Consider the following 18,233-nt stretch of genomic DNA (forward strand, 5'->3'; position numbering starts at 1 on the left):
ATTACAGTGTGTGCATGCTGCCAGTGTTTACTTCGGAGCTAGGAGGTGTGCTATGTGCATGCATGTTAGAGAGGCTCTGTGTATTGCTGTGGCCTCTGTTCATGGATAAGTGCATTGTGATTCCTTCTCAGGCTGTGCTGTGAGGACCGCCTTAACCCCTGCTCCCTTCCCTCTGAGAGCTGCCTTAAGTTCTCTGGAACTTTTCCTCTGTAAGGGACTGACTTACCTGGAGAGGATAATCTTGCTGTGTTTCTCAAGGTTTTGTGAGGGTTTTGGTTGGGTGTGGCCTCTATAGTGTGAATCACTATTCCCTTATTCCCTTTTTGCATGACTCTCTCCCTTCTGTGACTTTGCCTTCCTTTCTTTTCTGTTATTTCCAAACAGGTAATAGAACTCAGGCAGCACCAGTCTCAGAGCCAGTGAATGCGGGCTGAGAGAGTGTTCCTGAATTTGGGGGGCTTTGTGTCACAAGTAAGCAAATGAACATATAGAAGAAAGAGATAAGTTAGCTTCTTAGTAATGCTTAAATGGCTTGTTTTCTCTGATCTTTTTCTTAATACAGATAAAGGGTACAACTGTAAAACCTTCCATAGACATGCTTTAGAATGTTTTTTAGGAACCCTGTACTATATATAAAAGTTTGAATGAAAACTGGGAAGAGTTCTGAAGTTCTAATCCATTGTATTACCCTAAATTAAATCAACCTGGAGTTATATTCAGCAGATTTCTCAGTAGATCAGGCACTGAAAGGTACTCTGTAAAATAGCTGTCAAATGCATTTTATATGTTTTTTAATTTTATAATTTGGTCTAGCGAAAATGTTCGTTAGCTTAACTGAATGTCTTTAGCTTCCTAAAATGACTGAAAATGACTAATGTTTCCTTAGTATTGTGATACAGCTTGAAATATTTGAAAGAAAAATGTTTTTCAAGTGGAAACTGGTATGTATAATTAAATGCTTGGTAGGTCAATACATTTTCATGCATTTTTCAGCTAACAGTTTCAAATATCTTATTGTTACCATATGTTAGAAAAGTTTACCCTACATTTCAGGCTCTCTAAATCACTTGAGTCATTTAATATTTTCCAACAAATGGTGAATTTTTCTCTTAAATGTGGGATATGTGTGTTGTAATTTATGATTCCTAGTTATGTATTTTTGTGGACTCCTGGAGTAATGTTCACTTTTTTGTGTCCTTGGAAAATTTAAATTGCTCTAACAATGTTACACAGAAATGAGCTCATGACATTTAACATACTGTATTTTAATTGTTAACTTTAATTATTAAGTTACTGTGAAACAGATATGCCATTTAACTACAGTGAAACTGAAAATTGCAGGTTTTCAAATATTTTTCCTTGTTGGATCTGGAAAAGGAATTCTATTTTGTTCTACACAGAAAAACATGATACAGTTAATCTTTGAAAAGTTCTTAGGTAACATATTCATCCATTAAAAAAGCAGAAATACTGAGAAGTGAAAGATATTATCAATCAACTCTGGTTTTAAACTGAAACCATCCCAGCATATCTCACATGGAATTTTAAAAAATAAGTTAATAATTCAGCTCCTGTCAACAAGAGCCTTTGAAACATGCATTTTCACTAGTTGTTATTTAGTGCTAGGATGAAAACCAAAACAATATCAGATCGACATTTACGCTCTAAATTTGTAGCTGTCTAATGTCCTTAGTAAATGTGTGTCATTAATGCTGTATTCTCCTAGCTATTATAGAAAATTGTTCAAATAAAGATATGGAAATAAAGGATTTTTGTTAGTGTCTTATAAATAAACTCACAGCACAAAGAACACAGGACACACACCAACGTAGAACACATTCTGGGCTGTAAAACCACACTTTTAATATTTAAGAGACATACAGTGTCTGCTTTCAGATGGCAATAGAATTAAACTAGGTATTAATGTTAGAAAAACAGCTGGAAAATCCCCAAATTTGGAGCTTAAACAACAGTCTTTTTAAAAAGATTTTTTAAAAATTTTTCTGAGACGGAGAGCATGCATGTGGATTGGCATGAGGGAGGGGTAGGGACTGGGAAAGGGGAAAAGCAGACTACTTGCTGAGCAGGGAGCTGGACACTGGGCTGGATCCCCCCAAGACCATGACCAGAGCCAAAGACAGACACAACCAACTGGGCAACCTAGGCACCCCTTAACACACTTCTAACAGGGATTTAAAAAGAAATCTTAAACTACATGAAAATGAAATTATAAGTTACCAAAATTTGTCAGGTGCAGTGAAAGCCATGTTTAGAGGGAAATTTATAGCATTGAATGCATGCATTAGAAAAGAAGAAAGGCCTATAATCAATCGTTTAAGCTTCTGAGGAAACTTAGGAAGGAAATATTAAATGCAAAGTAAGCAGAAGAAATAAAAACAGAAATCAAAGACACCGAGGATAGAAAATCAAGAGAAAATCGGTGAAACCAAAAGGTGGTTCTTTAAAAAATCAATAAGCCTCTAGCCAGTTTAATGGAAAAAGAGAAATAACCTACAGTAGATTAGTGGTTGTTTAGGGCTGGGAGGAGTTGGGTTTTGGGAATTGAGAGGATGGAGCCATAACCAAGAGACATGAAATTTCTCTTTGAGATGATGAAACTTTTAAAATTAACTGTGGTAATAGTTTAATCTGTGAATCTACTAAAAACTACTGAGTGGTACACTTAAAATGGGTGAAGCATATGCTATAATATATCAAAAAAATTTTTAAGTAGATTTTTTACTTCTGGTATGACAGACTGAGAAGCTCAGCAAATTCCTCAATAAAGGAAGGACAACGCTGGACAAAAGTGTGAAAAACAATTCTAGGGCTCTAGAAATTGATGAACATCATACAACAAACTAGTAGTGTTTATTCATGAAAAGCCACTAACCTCTTAATAAGAACAGCATTTGTCTGACAACCTTGCTCAGGGCTGCTGCCATCATCCTCACCTCACCCAGCTCAGATAGTCTGGTAATTCTACCAGAGTCCTGCAGGCTAGGAAAACCAGTGGCTTTGCCTTTGAAGGGGCTCACTTGAGTTGGAGTGGAGTGCAGTAAAACCCCTTACCCAGCAGTGATGCTAGTAATCTCAGAACTGTGAGAGAATACCTTTCTATTGTTTTAAGCCACCCAGTCTGTGGTTGTAGGAAAGTAACACAGTATTAATCTCAAGTATCTGTGATGAATTAAGATGCATATTTTCAGCCCTAGAGGAACCACTAGGAAATTAACTCAAGAAATAGAGTTCTGGGGTGCCTGGGTGGCTCAGTAGTTGAGTGTCTGCCTTTGGCTTGGTCTTGATCTCAGGGTCCTGAGATTGAATCCCACATCAGACTCCTGCTCAGCGGAGAGCCTGCTTCTCCCTCTGCCTATGTCTCTCCCTCTCTTTCCATGTCTCTCATGAATAAATAAATAAAATCTTAAAAAAAAAATAGAGTTCTTTTAAAAGGGATTAAAATGGTGCGCGCGCACACACAAACGCACAAACACAAAAACAACAATAAAAATCCCACTATCCTGAAACAGGAACAAAAGATAGCCATATAGAAAACAAAGACAATCATAACTCCAACCATACCAACAATTACATTAAATGTGAATGGATTATACACTTCTGTCACAAGGCAGAGATTGTGAGATATATTACAACATAGAGAAGGACTAAAATTTTAAAAACTGGCAATATCAAGTGTTGATGAGGATATTAAGCAACTGAAACTTATACACTGTAGAAGTAAATTGAGGCAATTTTAAATTTTTTAAAGGTGTTATTTTTAAGTAATCTCTACAACCCAACGTGGGGCTTAAATTTACAACTCCAAGATCAAGAGTCACATGCTCTACCGACTGAGCCAGCCAAGGCAATTTTTTAAAATTAGCAATATCTAGGGGCACCTGGCTGGTGCAGGGGCTCCATCCCAGGACCCTGGAATCATGACCTGAGCCAAAGACAGTCACTTAACCAAATGAGCCACCCAGGTGCCCCTTTCCTACTCTACATCTTGTCTTTTTTTTATGTTATTATTTTGGACAAAAGGTACATAACATTGAATTTACCATAATCCTCTTTTTGTGGCACCTATCACTGTTAGTCTGTGCAAGGCCCTTTAAAATTTTTTTGGTTCCTTCACTTTCTTTACTGTCAGTCTCATTTCCCTCAACCTCACAGATATTCACTCTTGCATACTTAATGATGATGTTGTATTTTATCATCCATTCTTTTTCTTATGTACACTTTTGTCCATGAACAATATATAATATTGCAGTTTTTGCTAGTTTTAAAATATATATAAAGGCTTTTGCTATACATCTATTCAATATTGCTTTTTATATGTCTCTGAATCAATAGAAGTAGATCACATCCATTCCTGCTGGCGGCTGTACAGTATTATACCATATGCATATACTATTTATTCATCTCCCATTAATGGATATTGATGAATATCTCCTTTGATATATAGAACTGTGTTGATGAAGTTATGTGTTATGATGAAGATCTATTTAACTGTCTTGTTCATGACTGTGATACTTTCTGCCTAAACTTATTTTCAATAAATATTCTCAAATTGCTCTCTAGAATGGCATCAGTATAGTTTCCACCAAGTTGTGTGAGCAAAAAATTCTAGTAAGCATTTGATGTTGTTCCACCCAAATATTTTTGCCAAACTGATGAATATAAAGTGATATCTCTTTGTTTTCATTTGTATTTCTCTGGTTACTAATAAGGGTGACATCTCTTTATGTGCTAACATAAAGAGTGTTCCCACATGCAAATTGCCTATTAATTTCCTTGGTCAATTAAAAAAAATGGACTTACTGTCTCTTTTTAACCAGTTTACAGTAGTTTCATATGTATCTTAGATTAATATTATAGATGGCGGGATGTTAATCATTTGTTGGTTATTAAGTTGTATTTTCCAGGCCACTGCCTTTTTTTTTTATGAATGGTGTCTTTCACTGAGCCAAAATCTTTCCTTTTTATAACCTCAAATTCATTATTTATATCTTCCTATGATTGTGTTACCCTGTATCTTAAGATATTCTTTCCTGGGCAGCCCTGGTGGCTTAGCGGTTTAGCACCATCTTCAGCCCAGGGCATGATCATGGAGACCTGGGGATCAAGTCCCACGTTGGGCTCCCTGCATGGAGCCTGCTTCTCCCTCTGCCTGTGTCTCTGCCTGTCTCTCTCTCTCTCTCTCTCTGTGTGTGTGTCTCATGAATAAATAAAATCTTTTTTAAAAAGATATTCTTTCCTAACCTAACATTTAAAAGCTGTTACCCTTATTTTTTTGTTAAGAACAGTACACTTTTAGGGATGCTTGGGTGGCTCACTCGGGTAAATGTCTGCCTTGGCCCTGGGACCAAGTCCTGCATTGGGCTCCCTGCTCAGCGAGGAGTCTGTTTCTCTCTCTCCCTCTGCCTTCACTCCTCCCCCAGCTCATGGACTCTCTGTCAAATAAATAAATAAAATAATCTTTTAAAAAATATTATGGTTTTACCTTTAAGTTTTGATCATGAGTCTAACTGGAATTTATTTTTGGATACAGTATTTTCCATGGATTTGCTTGCACACCCCCCCACACACACACAATGGACCCATCTATTAAATAATCTTTTTTCTTCCCACTTTGATCCTTAAGGCCACCGTATAATATGGGACCCTGCTGTTGGACTCCCTTCTGTCCCATTATTCATTTATTCATTCCCATACCAGTATCACACTATTTTAATGATGATTGATGGCTTTGTGATATCTCTTAATACATGGTAGAGCAAATCTCACCTCTTTGGTCTTTGTTTTGAAGATTGTCTTGGTTATACATAAATTTTATTCCATATAAAATATAGAATCATTGTATAATTTTCCAAAAGTCCCTCTAGGATTTTTATCCCAATTATATTAGGTTTATACAGTATCTTACTAACCTGGGTAGAATTGATACCTGTACAATATAAAATATTCCCATCCATGAAAATGGCATTCCCCCGCCCCCCAACTTATTCAGGCCTTCTTTTATGTCCTTGCAGAGAAATTTAAACGCTTTCTTCGCAAAGACCAAGCTCATTCCAAGAGGGAGTGGAATCTCTAGACACTGTATGTTCATTGGTGTTGTACATGTCTTATTTTCCATCTCTCTATCGCATTTTCTAAATGATTATTGCTCACATAAAGGAAAATCACTCGGCTTTGTATTTGATTTTGGACACGGTCACCTGGATGTACTCTCTTACAAGTTCTAGCAATCTGTTGATTCTCTTGGACGTCTCTGTGGCAGGGGTCACAGCCTCGGCGCTCTCCAGTGAGCACCGTGAACTAAGGAAGCCACAGCCGGGACGGGGGCGGCTCGCAACGCACCTGGGTCCCGGCGCGGCTGAGCGCCCAGCACCCCCGCCAGGTGGACCCACTGGGCCGCCCAGCACCTGCCGCGGGGAGGCTCCCGCCCCAGCCAATCGCGGCGCGGACCCGCGGCCAGGCCGGGAGGGGCCAATCCGCGACGTCCCTCCGCCGAGGCCGCTCGCCCGGGCCGGCGGGGAGTCCGCGGCTGGAGCGCGTCCCCGGCGAGATGGCCCGGCGCTGACCCCCGGCCGCACGCCCGCCGCGGAGCCCGGCCCCCGAGCGGCCCCCGAGCGGCCCCCGAGCGGCCCGGCCTGCGCCGCCCATGGCGGGGGCCGCGCTGTACACGCAGGTACCTACGGGCGGGCGCGCGGCGGGGGGGGGGGGGGGGGGGCGATGCTGACCTACCTGGCGTCGGGCCCCGCGGGCGCACCTGGCGCGCTCGCCGCAGGAGGGGCCGCCGAGGGCCCGGGCGCCCCTCGGGATGGGAAGGCCCAGGGCGAGGGCCGGTGCCCAGGGATCGCGTGTCCGGCTCCCGAGCCAACAGGTGCAATCAGAGCTGCCCACGGAGACAGAAATCTCAGATACCGGCCAGATATAGCGCCCGTAATCTTCCTGAGCCTCCTCGGAGTCCCCTTGAACGAGCAGCTTAAGGATTCAAGATGCTTCCTAGAGTTCCTGGGTCTCCAGAACTGCCTGCAGGTGCACTGAAGTCCACCTGACATCCGAAGCTGCAGCTGCCTGGGCGTGTGAGGCCTGCTTCGCTGGTAGAAGTTAGGGCTTCTGTGAGTCCAGGGGTCACAGGCTCTTGACCGCACACTTAAGCACTACTTTACAATTTATAAAGCACCTTCCACTTACATCCTGATTCGGGGAGTCACTCTAGAGCATTCCTTGGAAACCATCTCTTCCCCAGGCCTGAGGGCTCCACCCCTTGTACAGAAAGACAGCATTCTGGAGCCCAGGACCTTTAGAGATGAACTTGGCTAATTATTTGGATAAACAATAATTTGGAAGTGCTGGCCCTTTTGAAAAAAAAAATCCATTTGAATAGCCACAAAGTCGGATCCTCTCACACCTCAGTGGAGTAAAAATCTATGGTTGCTAATATTCAGATGGATGAGGCTAGAATCTATCCAATTTCTTCTGACACATGTCCTCACTTTATATTTAAAAAGGACACTTTGCTATAAACGTCAGTATAAACGATAGTTGTAAATAAGCGTTTCGGTGGTTTAAGCAAGCTTTTTCCTTCTACTTTGCTAAATTAGTAATACAAATACAAATCATCCAAACATTACTGTGCCCTCTAACACATTTCCATTAACTAGGCTTCTAAATGGGCACTGTTTGAACTAAACTATTCTAGAATAGTTTACCGATGAGAATGCAAGCCATCAGATATCCAGCAAGTCTTCTGAGGTCTTCAACTTACTGGAGGTAAAAGAAAATTTTGACAGAAAGAAGTTCTTGGGAGATACTTTGGAGAACAGAAGTTTGTTTATGATTAACATATATTTTAGGTAACATTTTTTTTCCAGAAGCAAAAATACACAGGTGTAAGCATCTATATATCATCAAGTGCCTTACACTACAGATATTTTTAAATATCAACTAGATAGCAGGCATAAATGTAGGAAAACCGATATGGAGGAGTTTTCTAGAGAAGAGCTTGGATGGACAGAGAATCTGAGAATCCCAGAGCCAGAAGGAGTGTTGATGGCCATCCCTACCCACTTTGTGTCCATGTAGGCCCCTTTGTCCTTCCAGGTGGTCAGCCCCCGCATTGTCAGTTCCAGAGGGGGAAGCTCCCCAGTTTGTAGAGCTGCTTATGTAAGTTTTAGAGAGCTTGCCTTCTTACTGAAACCAAGTCTAAGCCCTCTCCCTTGCTTCCCTACCACTTCCCCCCAACACTCCCAAGTCACAAATCTAGCCATCTGGCCTAGAATGCCAGCACATTGGATTGGCTTAACTCAAAATTCATGTCTAGGGAAACTTGGCCACCTTTATGCCAAGAAAAGTGATACTTCTCTGCACAGTCTTAGCCAGACAACATTTCAGAACAGTCTGAGACCCATTTCTGCACCAACGGGCAAATAATGGCTCTGCAGCAGGGTGATGAGTGGGCTGGTCACGTGTGACAGCCATACCTACCCATGCTCTCCAGGCTCCCCCATTCACTCAATTTACACTGCTGTTCCCTGTCTGCCCTCTGTCTAATCATCCTTCCTGTATATGCCTGGAAGACAGCTATATTATCTCCCATAAAACATTTATTTAGCACTTTCTGTATATAAAACATTGTGCTTGGGGAAGGTTAGAAAGATTTTAAGGGATGGTCTTGCTTCTCAGGGAGTTTTCTGATTAGTGAGAAATGTCAAATAATTCCGTCTATGGAAGCCCTGAAGTGATGATGAAGGAGGCTGCTGGGTGATAGAGCTAAGAAGGGAGGGTCATGGCAGCTGAAGAGTCAGGTCAGGGCTTTATACCCTGGTGAAGATTTTGAATGTGGGGAGACAGGATCAGTGGCTGTGTCTTAGGAAGTTGAGTATGCCAGCTGTGCCCATGGGACTCAGGTGAATTCTCAGATCATCCTAAGTGTCCGAGAAAGTGTTAGGGCTGCAGTATTGGACAGGGTGAATGGAGGCCAAATCCAGAGAGCCTGTGGAGGTAGGTGACAGTAGGACTGGACTGGGGGGAGGGAGGAGCCAAGGATGTCATGGATTTCAGGGTCTGGATGATTGAGAGCAGGGGGTGCCGTTGACACACTTCGGCATACCAGGAGGAGATCTTGGGAAATCAGGAGGCAAAGTCTGTCCCTGTGGGGTTGAGGTGGTAAAGGGGTTTCCAGGAGCAGGTGCCCTGGGTGGTGAGAGAGTTTTTGCAGGTGTCGGGCCAGAGTCTTCTTCCCCAAGGGTTGAAGCCCAGGCAGTGAGAGCCTCCTCAAAGGAAAGAAGAGAGCCAAGACAGTTCACTGGGGAATAAAACTCTTCAGAGGAGCCCCGAGATGGAGCTATCACAAGGAGGAGGAGACGGGAGAGCTGCCATGGGAGCCACAGGAAGAGAGGTTCTGAGAAAGAGGAGACTCCTGGGAGGAAGTGTGGTGAGAGTAGCAGCTGCTACCTGAGGAAGTATAAAATGACCCTTCTCTTTCACAAGCTATTTGGCAACATGCCTTAGAAATATCGAGAGCATTTGACCCAGCAGTTCAAACTCTTTGAAATCTCTTTGAGAGAAACCGGTTTGACCATTCACTTTTGGAACCTCTCTGGAAGCTCCTGTCACTCTTAGACTCAGTGACCAGCCACGAGATCCCGCCTCTGCCTCTCGCCACTGCCTGCCCACTCCTGCCTCAGCTGAGGCTCTGCAAACTTCTGGCCAGCCCTTGGTGCATTCCTGCTGGTTCAACACTGTATACCTCGGCTTGCAGGGCTCCCTCTGCTTGAAGTAACTGCTTTGTTCAGCAGCGCCTCACCTTCCAAATTCAATTTGAGCAGTGCCTCTTCTTTTTTAGTTTCAGAGGTAAAATTTAGTGATTCTTCAGTTGCATATAACACCCAGTGCTCGTTGCATCACATGCCCTCCTTAATGCCCATCCCCCCACCCACCATACCCCTCCCTTCCAGCCACCCTCAGTTTGTTCCCTATAGTTAAGAGTCTCTTATGGTTTGCCTCCCTCCTTCCCTGATTTTTGTCTTCCCTCCCTTCCCCTATGATCCTCTGTCTTGTTTCTTAGCTTCCACATAGGAGTGAATTCATATGACAATTGTCTGTGTGATTGACTTACTTTGCTTAGCATAGTACCCTCTAGTTCCAACTATATTGTTGCAAATGGTAAGATTTCAAAAAGAAATCAAAGGCATCCAAATCAGCAACGAAGAAATCAAACCTCTCACTCTTCACAGATGACATGATACTCTATGTTAAAAATCCAAAAGACTCCACCCAAAAATTGCTAGAACTCACACAGCAGTTCAGCAAAGTGGCAAGATATAAAATCAATGCCCAGAAATCAGTTGCATTCCTACACGCTAACAATGAGACTGAAGAAAGAGAAATTAAGGAATTGACCCTATTTATTATTGCACCAAAAAACATAAGATACCTAGGAGGAGTGCCTCATCTGAGAAATCTTTACACCCAACTCCTCTTTCTGGGACCCTTTCACACTGACTTGTAAGCACTAGTTAACTCTGTCTCTCCCACTGACCAAGAGTTTCTAGAGAACAGGGAAAAGTGGGGGCTCAATAAACATTTGATGCATGCATGTGAATGTGTCTTTCTGCTTTCAGAAAGAGCTGTGGGCATGAAGAAGATGATGATGGTTACTTTTATCTTGCAGTCAGTGAGCACTTCTTACGGCTAGATGCCACCCTCAGAACTGTAGGTGCCTTCTATCATTTAATCTGAATCGACAAACGTTATGTGTAGATGATGTTATCCCAATTTTATGAATGGCTCAGATGGAATAAGTTGCCTAAGGTTAGGTAGAAGTGGAGGAGGAGGCAAGATTAAAAACCTATGGTGTTTCTTTTTTTAGATCTTATTTATTTATTTATTGTTCATTCATTCATTCACTCATTCATTCATGAGAGACACACACAGAGAGAGAGGCGGACTCCATACAGGGAGCCCAACATGGGACTCCATTCCAGGACTCCAGGATCATGCCCTAAGCCAAAGGCAGACGCTCAACCCCTGAGCCACCCAGCTGCCCTAAAAACCTATCTTCTTAATACTGCCCCCTACCTCAACTGTGGTTCAGCTGCATTTACCATCTTCCTCCTCTTCTCCACATTCACACAGAGGACTCGTGGGAAGGTCATCCACTTCATAGCTGTCTATTTGGTGTGTGTGTGTGGGGGGGGTTCATCTAAGAATTAGTGAAAGTGGTAAATGGGTGGTGAGGCAGAGAGCTCTGTGGCATGCCTCTAGAGATCTTTCTTAAATTGTTCAGGCTCATTTATCAGGACTCAGGTTATAACTGGTTTTAGCCACAGATTCACAGGTTATCTTTCAGTCACCTGTTTCTCTTGCTTGTGTATGAGAAACTCACAAGACCTCTTCAGGGAAGTTGTGCCAAAAATGAGAGGTGCAAGGTAGGAGAAGCAGTTCAAGGTCTCTGTATAAAATAAGGTCAAAGTTAAGTTTAATGGCTTTCCATTAGGCTATTTGAAAGAGCTTTTTGACTTCTATATATCATTAACAACTCTGGAAAATTAGATTTATCCATTGTATTACATATGGGTACTTCAAAAGAGTAAAAAAAAGGATATAAAGACTAAAATACCAAGTTTAGTCTTTAACTGGTGCAACTAAACTACTGGAAATTTGAATTTTTGTTCAATAGATGTTTGTGGAGTGCTAGTTACGGGGAAGTGTGTGTCAGGTTCCAGGTTACAAAGGCAAGACTCTTGAAGCTCAAATGCCAGTGGGGGAGATGGGAAGGTACCCAGGAACCTGGGGAAGGGGCAGAGAAAGCTCTAAAGAGGAAGCATTCAATCCTATTTGGGGTGGAGGGTGACAGGGAAAGTGCCACCAAGGAGAGGAGTTAGTGAGCTAAGTCTTGACTGTTCAGAGTGGTTTACTCACTGGCAGCGACAGGAAGGATGGCATTGGGGGTAGAAGGAAGAGAGCCAGGGAAGAGTTTGGCATGTTCTAGAAACTGCTAGTAGATTGGGTGGCAGCTGGCGGAGGGTGGACTGAAGACGGAGGGGAGCCTGAGTAGAAAAACTGGCTAGGACAGTGGCTCCCCAGGCCTGGCTGTTCACCAGAATTTATAAGGAGGGGGGGACTCTTAAAGCTTTCATTTTGCCATGGAAATTTTGATTCAGGTGTAGGTGAGGGAATGTGTACATCCACAGAAACCCGGTGCTTTGCCTGGTTGAGGAAGCACTCAGCAGACCATGGTGCGGGCAAGGGTGGGGAGCTGACGGGTGGCCATGGCAGTGGTGGTGGGGGGGGGGGTGCATGGGGCAGACAGGTGAGACGTGTTTACGATGTAGGCTTCTCAGCACCTGCTGACCATTTGGTTGTTGGGGGCGGAGGGAGGGAAGGTTGCTCAGCACAGTCCTGAGTTTTTTTAGATTTAATTTATTGATTCATGAGAGACAGAGAGAGAAAGGGAAGGGGACAGAGGCAAGGACCCTGAGGTGGGACTCAATCCCGGGACCCTGGGATCACTTCCTGAGCCAAAGGCAGCCGCTTAACCAACTGAGCCACCCAGGTGCCCCCAGTCCTGGGTTTCTGACTTGACCATCCCGAGAACCGAGGAGGAGGGGTGGGTGTGGGGTAGACATAATGGTCATTAGAGCTTGGAATTTGCCAGCGGCCGAGGACATGTGGGGACTGGCGTCTGGGAGCCCCTTGGAAATAGGGCCTAGAGCTGCTGAGAGATCTGGGCCGGGAAGTCACTGACGCTGCGGGCAGGGGGGACACTCGGAGAAAGCCCGTGGGGAGGGGAGGCTGAGGGGCCTGGGCAGGGCCTGGAGGGCTGAGGGGCGAGGAGAGGGAGCGTGGTATGGCTGCCCTGGCCCGGCTGAGCCAGAGCGTGGAGACCCCCTTCCGGTCCGAGAGCTGCAAGGACACAGGTGGGCACTTTCTCTGCTTCCTGGAGGGCCTGCGAGCCTGTGGCTGAGGCCGCGGGGAGGAGCCTGGGCGCGGGGCTCGGCATGTTCCCCAGGACATACCGCTTCCTGAGGGCTATCGCCTCACTGTCAAGCCTCCCTTGGCTTGGAAATTGGGGTACGGCCCGCTCTCCCTCCTCGGACAGTATTGGCAGGCGAGGCCGGGGCAGGCAGCTCTGCTCCGCTGGCGCTGGCGGGCTCGGCGGGGGCTGGGCCTGGAGGCTCCTGCCCCGGGAGGGAGTCCCCGGGGAGGCCGCAGTCGCGGTCCCCCGGCTGCTGTCCTGCTGTCTGGGTGTCTGAGGCTGCCCTGAGCGCTTCCTCCCAGCCGAGGCACTGCCCTGTGGGCCGGGATGCGAGGGAGGAGGGCGGGCCGCGGTGGGTGTAACTGCCACGCAACTGGGTAAACTTTGTCATGTTTACTTACCAGGCTGGGTTTCAGTCACGGGGCCCTAAATGCTGGCAGACACCAGGCCTGGTAGGTGTGGGCGGCCTGGGGAGGCAGGGGCCCACGAGGCCACTTGTGTTTCGACATGAGAAGCAGACTTTGTGTTCCATATGTCCTGATACCGCCTTCCATTTACTACTGCTTTTGGCTGAAACGAGCCAATGAAACAAATCAGCCTGTGCACACTCAAGTAGATGGTTGCAGTTGAGCGTTTAAGATTCCTTTCTTTCTTCTTCTTCTTCTTCTTCTTTTTTTTTTTTTTAAGATTTTATTGGAGAGAGTGTGAGCAAGGGGAGCAGCAGAGGGAGAGGGAGAAGCAGACTCCCCACTGAGCTCGAGGCCTGACCTGGGCCTCCATCCCAGGACCCTTAGACCATGACCTGAACCAAAGGCAGACGCTTAACAGACTGAGCCACCCTGGCGCCCTGAGAGTTCAAGATTCTTTGCAAAGCCAGACTCATTGAATTAACAAGTAGTCTGAAGTAGGAGTTGCAGGCCCTGGCTCCATGGAGTCCTGGCTTTTGTGATGTGATGTGGTGTTTGGTGAGTTACCTCTCTGGGCTTAGGTTTTGAGGTCAGTGAGACAAAAGGCTTGGATTGGCTCAGTGACTTTAACATTACTTCGCAGAACTCCCTGCTTCCCTGGGAGGATCCCGGGAACCTCAACTGTAGCTCCCAACTCAGAGCCTCCTCAGAACACCTCCACTCTTACCTGTTTTATATGGTAGGCTGCCACATTTCATTTGAAGTAATAAGCCTTCTGTGGCTTTAAGAACTTTGACGAACAACTTGGAGTAGACAATCTCCCAGGACCCCTTCAGTTCTAAAACTCTCTAGTGGCTGGGGCATCTGGGTGGCTCAGTCTGTTGAGTATCTGACTCTATCTCAGCTCAGGTCTTGATCTCAGGGTTGTGAGTTCGAGCCCCACTCTGGACTTAGAGCCTACTTAAAAAAAATAATAAAATTCTATAGTATCCAACTCTTGATACATTGGGATATTCCATAAATGATTTCAGCTTTATGAGGTTAGCAATATTTTTGATATTATACCTGAGGTAGAAAATGGTAGCCCACAGCAACAAGTATGTGTGGAGGGAGGGTGGGTGTGTCTGTGTGTTTATGAGGCTTCTATTCACCTGTTTGCATGGACATGTGTACCTAAGTGCATATCATTGCCCTCCAGGTCATTCTTCCATTTTCTCTGTCTGTCTGAAATCTTACCCATCCTATGACACATTTCGGCAAGCTCCCGCTCTCCCAGCTAGCTGGCAAGAATTAAAGCAACCCAAATAATTAGGAACTCATAATTGATACCCAGCCAATGAGATAGATAGATATATAGATATATATATATTAAAGATTTTATTTATTTATCCATGGGATACACAGAGAGAGGGAGAGACAGGCAGAGACAGGCAGAGGGAGAAGCAAGCTCCATGCAGGGAGCCCAACAGGGGACTCAATCCTGGGTCTCCAGGATCATGCCCTGGGCCAAAGGCAGGCACTAAACCACTGAGCCACCCAGGGATCCCCTGTCCCAGCACTTTAAAGGGATTCATACAGAACATGCTCATTTGTGTAATGCTTCTTTGGTTCAGCCTAATATTTTGGAGATTCATTTACATTCTTGTCAGTAGTTGATTCTTTTTTATTGGTAAGTACTATTCCATTGTATGAATATACTACAATTTTGTTTTTGGTTTTTTAAAAAAGATTGTATTTATTCATGAGAGATACAGAGAGAGAGAGAGAGAGACACAAGCAGAGGGAGAAGCAGGCTCCACACAGGGAACCCGGTTCAGGACTCGATCTTTGGACTCCAGGATCACGCCCTTAGCCGAACATAGACGCTCAACCACTGAGCTACCCAGGCATCCCTACCACGGTTTTGTCTTTTAATTCATTCTCATATTACTGGACATCTAGTCTGTTTCCAGTTTTGGGCCACTATGAATAAAGTAATATGAAGATTCATATACAAGTCTTTTTGTGGATGTATATTTTGATATTTGCCTTTAAAGATTATTCTAATTATAAAAGAAATATATGTAAATTGTAGAAAATATATAGGACTGAAATGAGGGAAATTAAAATATCCTACTTTTATTGCTCAGAATATTTTTGTAACTGAAAACTGCTGAAGGTATAATCTTTCAACACAGGAATATTTCCTCAGGGTCAAGAGGTAGACCAGTAGCCCCATGAGCAGAGAGATGCAAATATGCACATCCGCACACTCAGTCACCAATTAGAGGTTGGCTGGATTAACAAGAGGACCATGAAGACTGAGCAAATGCCTTTCCTTCTTGGGAACCCAGCACAGACACATAATAGATCCTTAGCGAGTATGTTATTGAATGAACGAATACGTGAATGGATGAGCAAACAGATGAACAGCCCCGCAGGACAGTGTTAGACATGGGGTCTGGGAGGAGGAGCAAGAGTAGTCTGTGCACGCTGGAGACAGGAGGGAGAGGAATTAATCGAGAGCCCTGTGACAGCTGCAGAGTACAAACAGGGCAGCCACCTTGTCTCTATCTCAAGCAGTATTCAGCTGCCACTGGGGAATTCTGGAGAGTGAGACCCCCCCTTCCCAGGTGCGAGTGTGAATATTAGACACATGGGTCGGTCCGCCATGGCTGCCTTAACAGTAGACCACAGCCTGGGTGCTTAAGCAACAGATGCTTATATTCTCACAGTTACGGAGGCTGAGAAGTCCAGGGGTGCAGACAGCTGCTTTCTGATTGTGTACTCACATGGTCTGTTTTGGTGCGAGCAGGTGGAAAGAGAGTGCACAGGAGCTCTCTAGTGTCTGTTCCTACAAGGACACTAATCCCATCAGATCAGGGCCTATGACCTCATTTAACCTTAATGACCTCTTAAAGACCCTATCTCCAAATTCAGTCACATTGGAGATTAAGGCTTCAACATATGAATTTGGGGCCAGGTGGAGGGGTGGGGGAGAGACACAATTCAGTTCTTAGCAACTGGTTCTACCTGAAGACTTGTATACCAGCACTGAGCCACGTATTGCAATTGCCTGCTGGGAATTGAGCTCAGCAGCCGCATCTGGCCTTCCTGTTTCCCACAGCGAGGATCCTTGGCTCCTGACCAGTGCGGCAAGACTGAAATAACACTGCTGTGGCAATACTTCCATAGCATCTGGCAGAGCGTTCCAACCACACAGTCCAATTTCACTTTCCAGCAGACCTGTGAAGTAGATACTGTACCCATTTTGTGGAGGAGAAAAGGCACGGGAAGTTAAGTGTCTGGCCCAGAGCCCCAAAGCCCATCATTGGGTGGTGAATCAAATCCCTCTGCTCCAATTCTCATAGACAGCATTCAGATCTCCCCATTGAAGGATTCATGATTTCCTTTCCATTCCCAGGCTTTCAGTTTTCAAGGTATACGTAGGAAGCTTTGGGAATTCCATTGCCTCTGAAATGAGGCAGCTAGGTCTGGTGCATCACAGACACACTAAAGATTACCTCATAAGCAAACATCAGGTCAAAGTATTCCTGATGATGGAACTGACTGAAGAAATCTCCCTGAGTCTAACTATCTAATGGTCTGTGTTTTTGTTTCAAAGTGCTGAAATTAAGGCTGTTTTATTCTGTTGGTCAGTACAACAGGGTATGGATTCCGGATGCTGAAGAAGTTTGGAAGTCTGCTGAAATAGCAAAAGACTACAGAGTTGGTGACAAAGTCCTGCGACTCTTGCTGGAGGATGGAACGGTGAGTGTCCTTGCTGGCTGTGGCTGCCACAATATATAAAGGGGAAGCTGGGCTGTGTGTGGAGGGCAACATATGGTCCCATGGGAGTGACCAGCTGGTGCCGTGGACTCCCTTCTGTTTGTGCCACACCCGGACACCACCCTAATGAAAGCATCAAGTGCCCTGCATCCCTGGGCCTCTCTCTGGAATGAGACATAGGAAACAGGTCTGTGCCCTGTGCTCATCCCCAGGGTTCCAGCATGGCTGGGGGAATGCTGAAAAGTGATTCGCCATTTTGGTTTTGTGGGTCTCAGCATAGAGATTGGGTGAAGATGAGAAACGTGGAAGGAGGCAGTTGGCACCCAAGGCATAACCTGGTAGAGAGAAACTTCAAGTTAGAAAGAGGAAGAGAGGTAGAAGAGGGAGATGGGAAATAGGAGGGTAGAGGAGAACAGAAGGAGGGACAATCCATCCACAGGTGGATAGAAACAGGCAAGCTTTGGGATCTTGAGGGGGGTGTGGCAGGATGATTAGGGAAGTGGCAGGAGGTGGAACAGGAGGACAGGAACGCCCACCTTTGTGTGACATCATGAGGAGCCTGTCAGTGCTGGTGTGGCTGGATCATGTCAGTGGTGCTTCCTATGCTCCAGTGTGACTGTGAGCAGGGCCTCCCAAAGGTCGGATATGTCTTTTGGATTATCATCTCCAGAAGAATCTACCATGAACTTTAAGTATGAGTTGTCCTTTGCCCCCATAGCAGTAATGACACCCCGCTGGATCCATAGCTAGGGTAACCTTACTTTTTAGAATCAAGTCCCTGGATGCAGAAGTGGACCAAGGTTTCGTGTTCCATCTGGTCCTTAAAGTTGGTCCAGGGAATATCCTATGAATAGTAAAATGCTGGAACTTTCGAGTCATGCACACGGTCTCTGTAGAGACAGGACACAATATTTACAACCAACTGTCCTGGATTGGGGAGTCATTTCCTGAGATCCTTGGAAGGGAGATGAGCATAATGAGTGCAGCGATTAAGGGCACTTTCTCGAGAATCATACTATCTGGATTCAAAGCTGGCCTTGAGCCCTCACTAGCCTGTAACTGTGAGCCCC

At 45.1% G+C, this 18,233-nt stretch overlaps 1 protein-coding gene across 1 annotated transcript in view; it reads left to right on the forward strand.

Annotated features, from left to right (window-relative positions):
* The first annotated feature begins 6,560 nt into the window (after positions 1-6,560).
* Positions 6,561-18,233, forward strand: part of MYO5C (myosin VC) — a 97,134-nt gene continuing 85,461 nt past the window's right edge. The window contains exons 1-2 of the mRNA XM_055320192.1: positions 6,561-6,691; positions 17,035-17,145. Coding sequence (XP_055176167.1) covers positions 6,665-6,691; positions 17,035-17,145 — 138 coding nt within the window. The 5' untranslated portion in view covers positions 6,561-6,664. The remainder of the gene's footprint in view (positions 6,692-17,034; positions 17,146-18,233) is intronic.

Source organism: Nyctereutes procyonoides, unplaced genomic scaffold (assembly GCF_905146905.1).
Source record: "Nyctereutes procyonoides isolate TBG_1078 unplaced genomic scaffold, NYPRO_anot_genome, whole genome shotgun sequence".
NCBI classification, from domain to species: domain Eukaryota; kingdom Metazoa; phylum Chordata; class Mammalia; order Carnivora; family Canidae; genus Nyctereutes; species Nyctereutes procyonoides.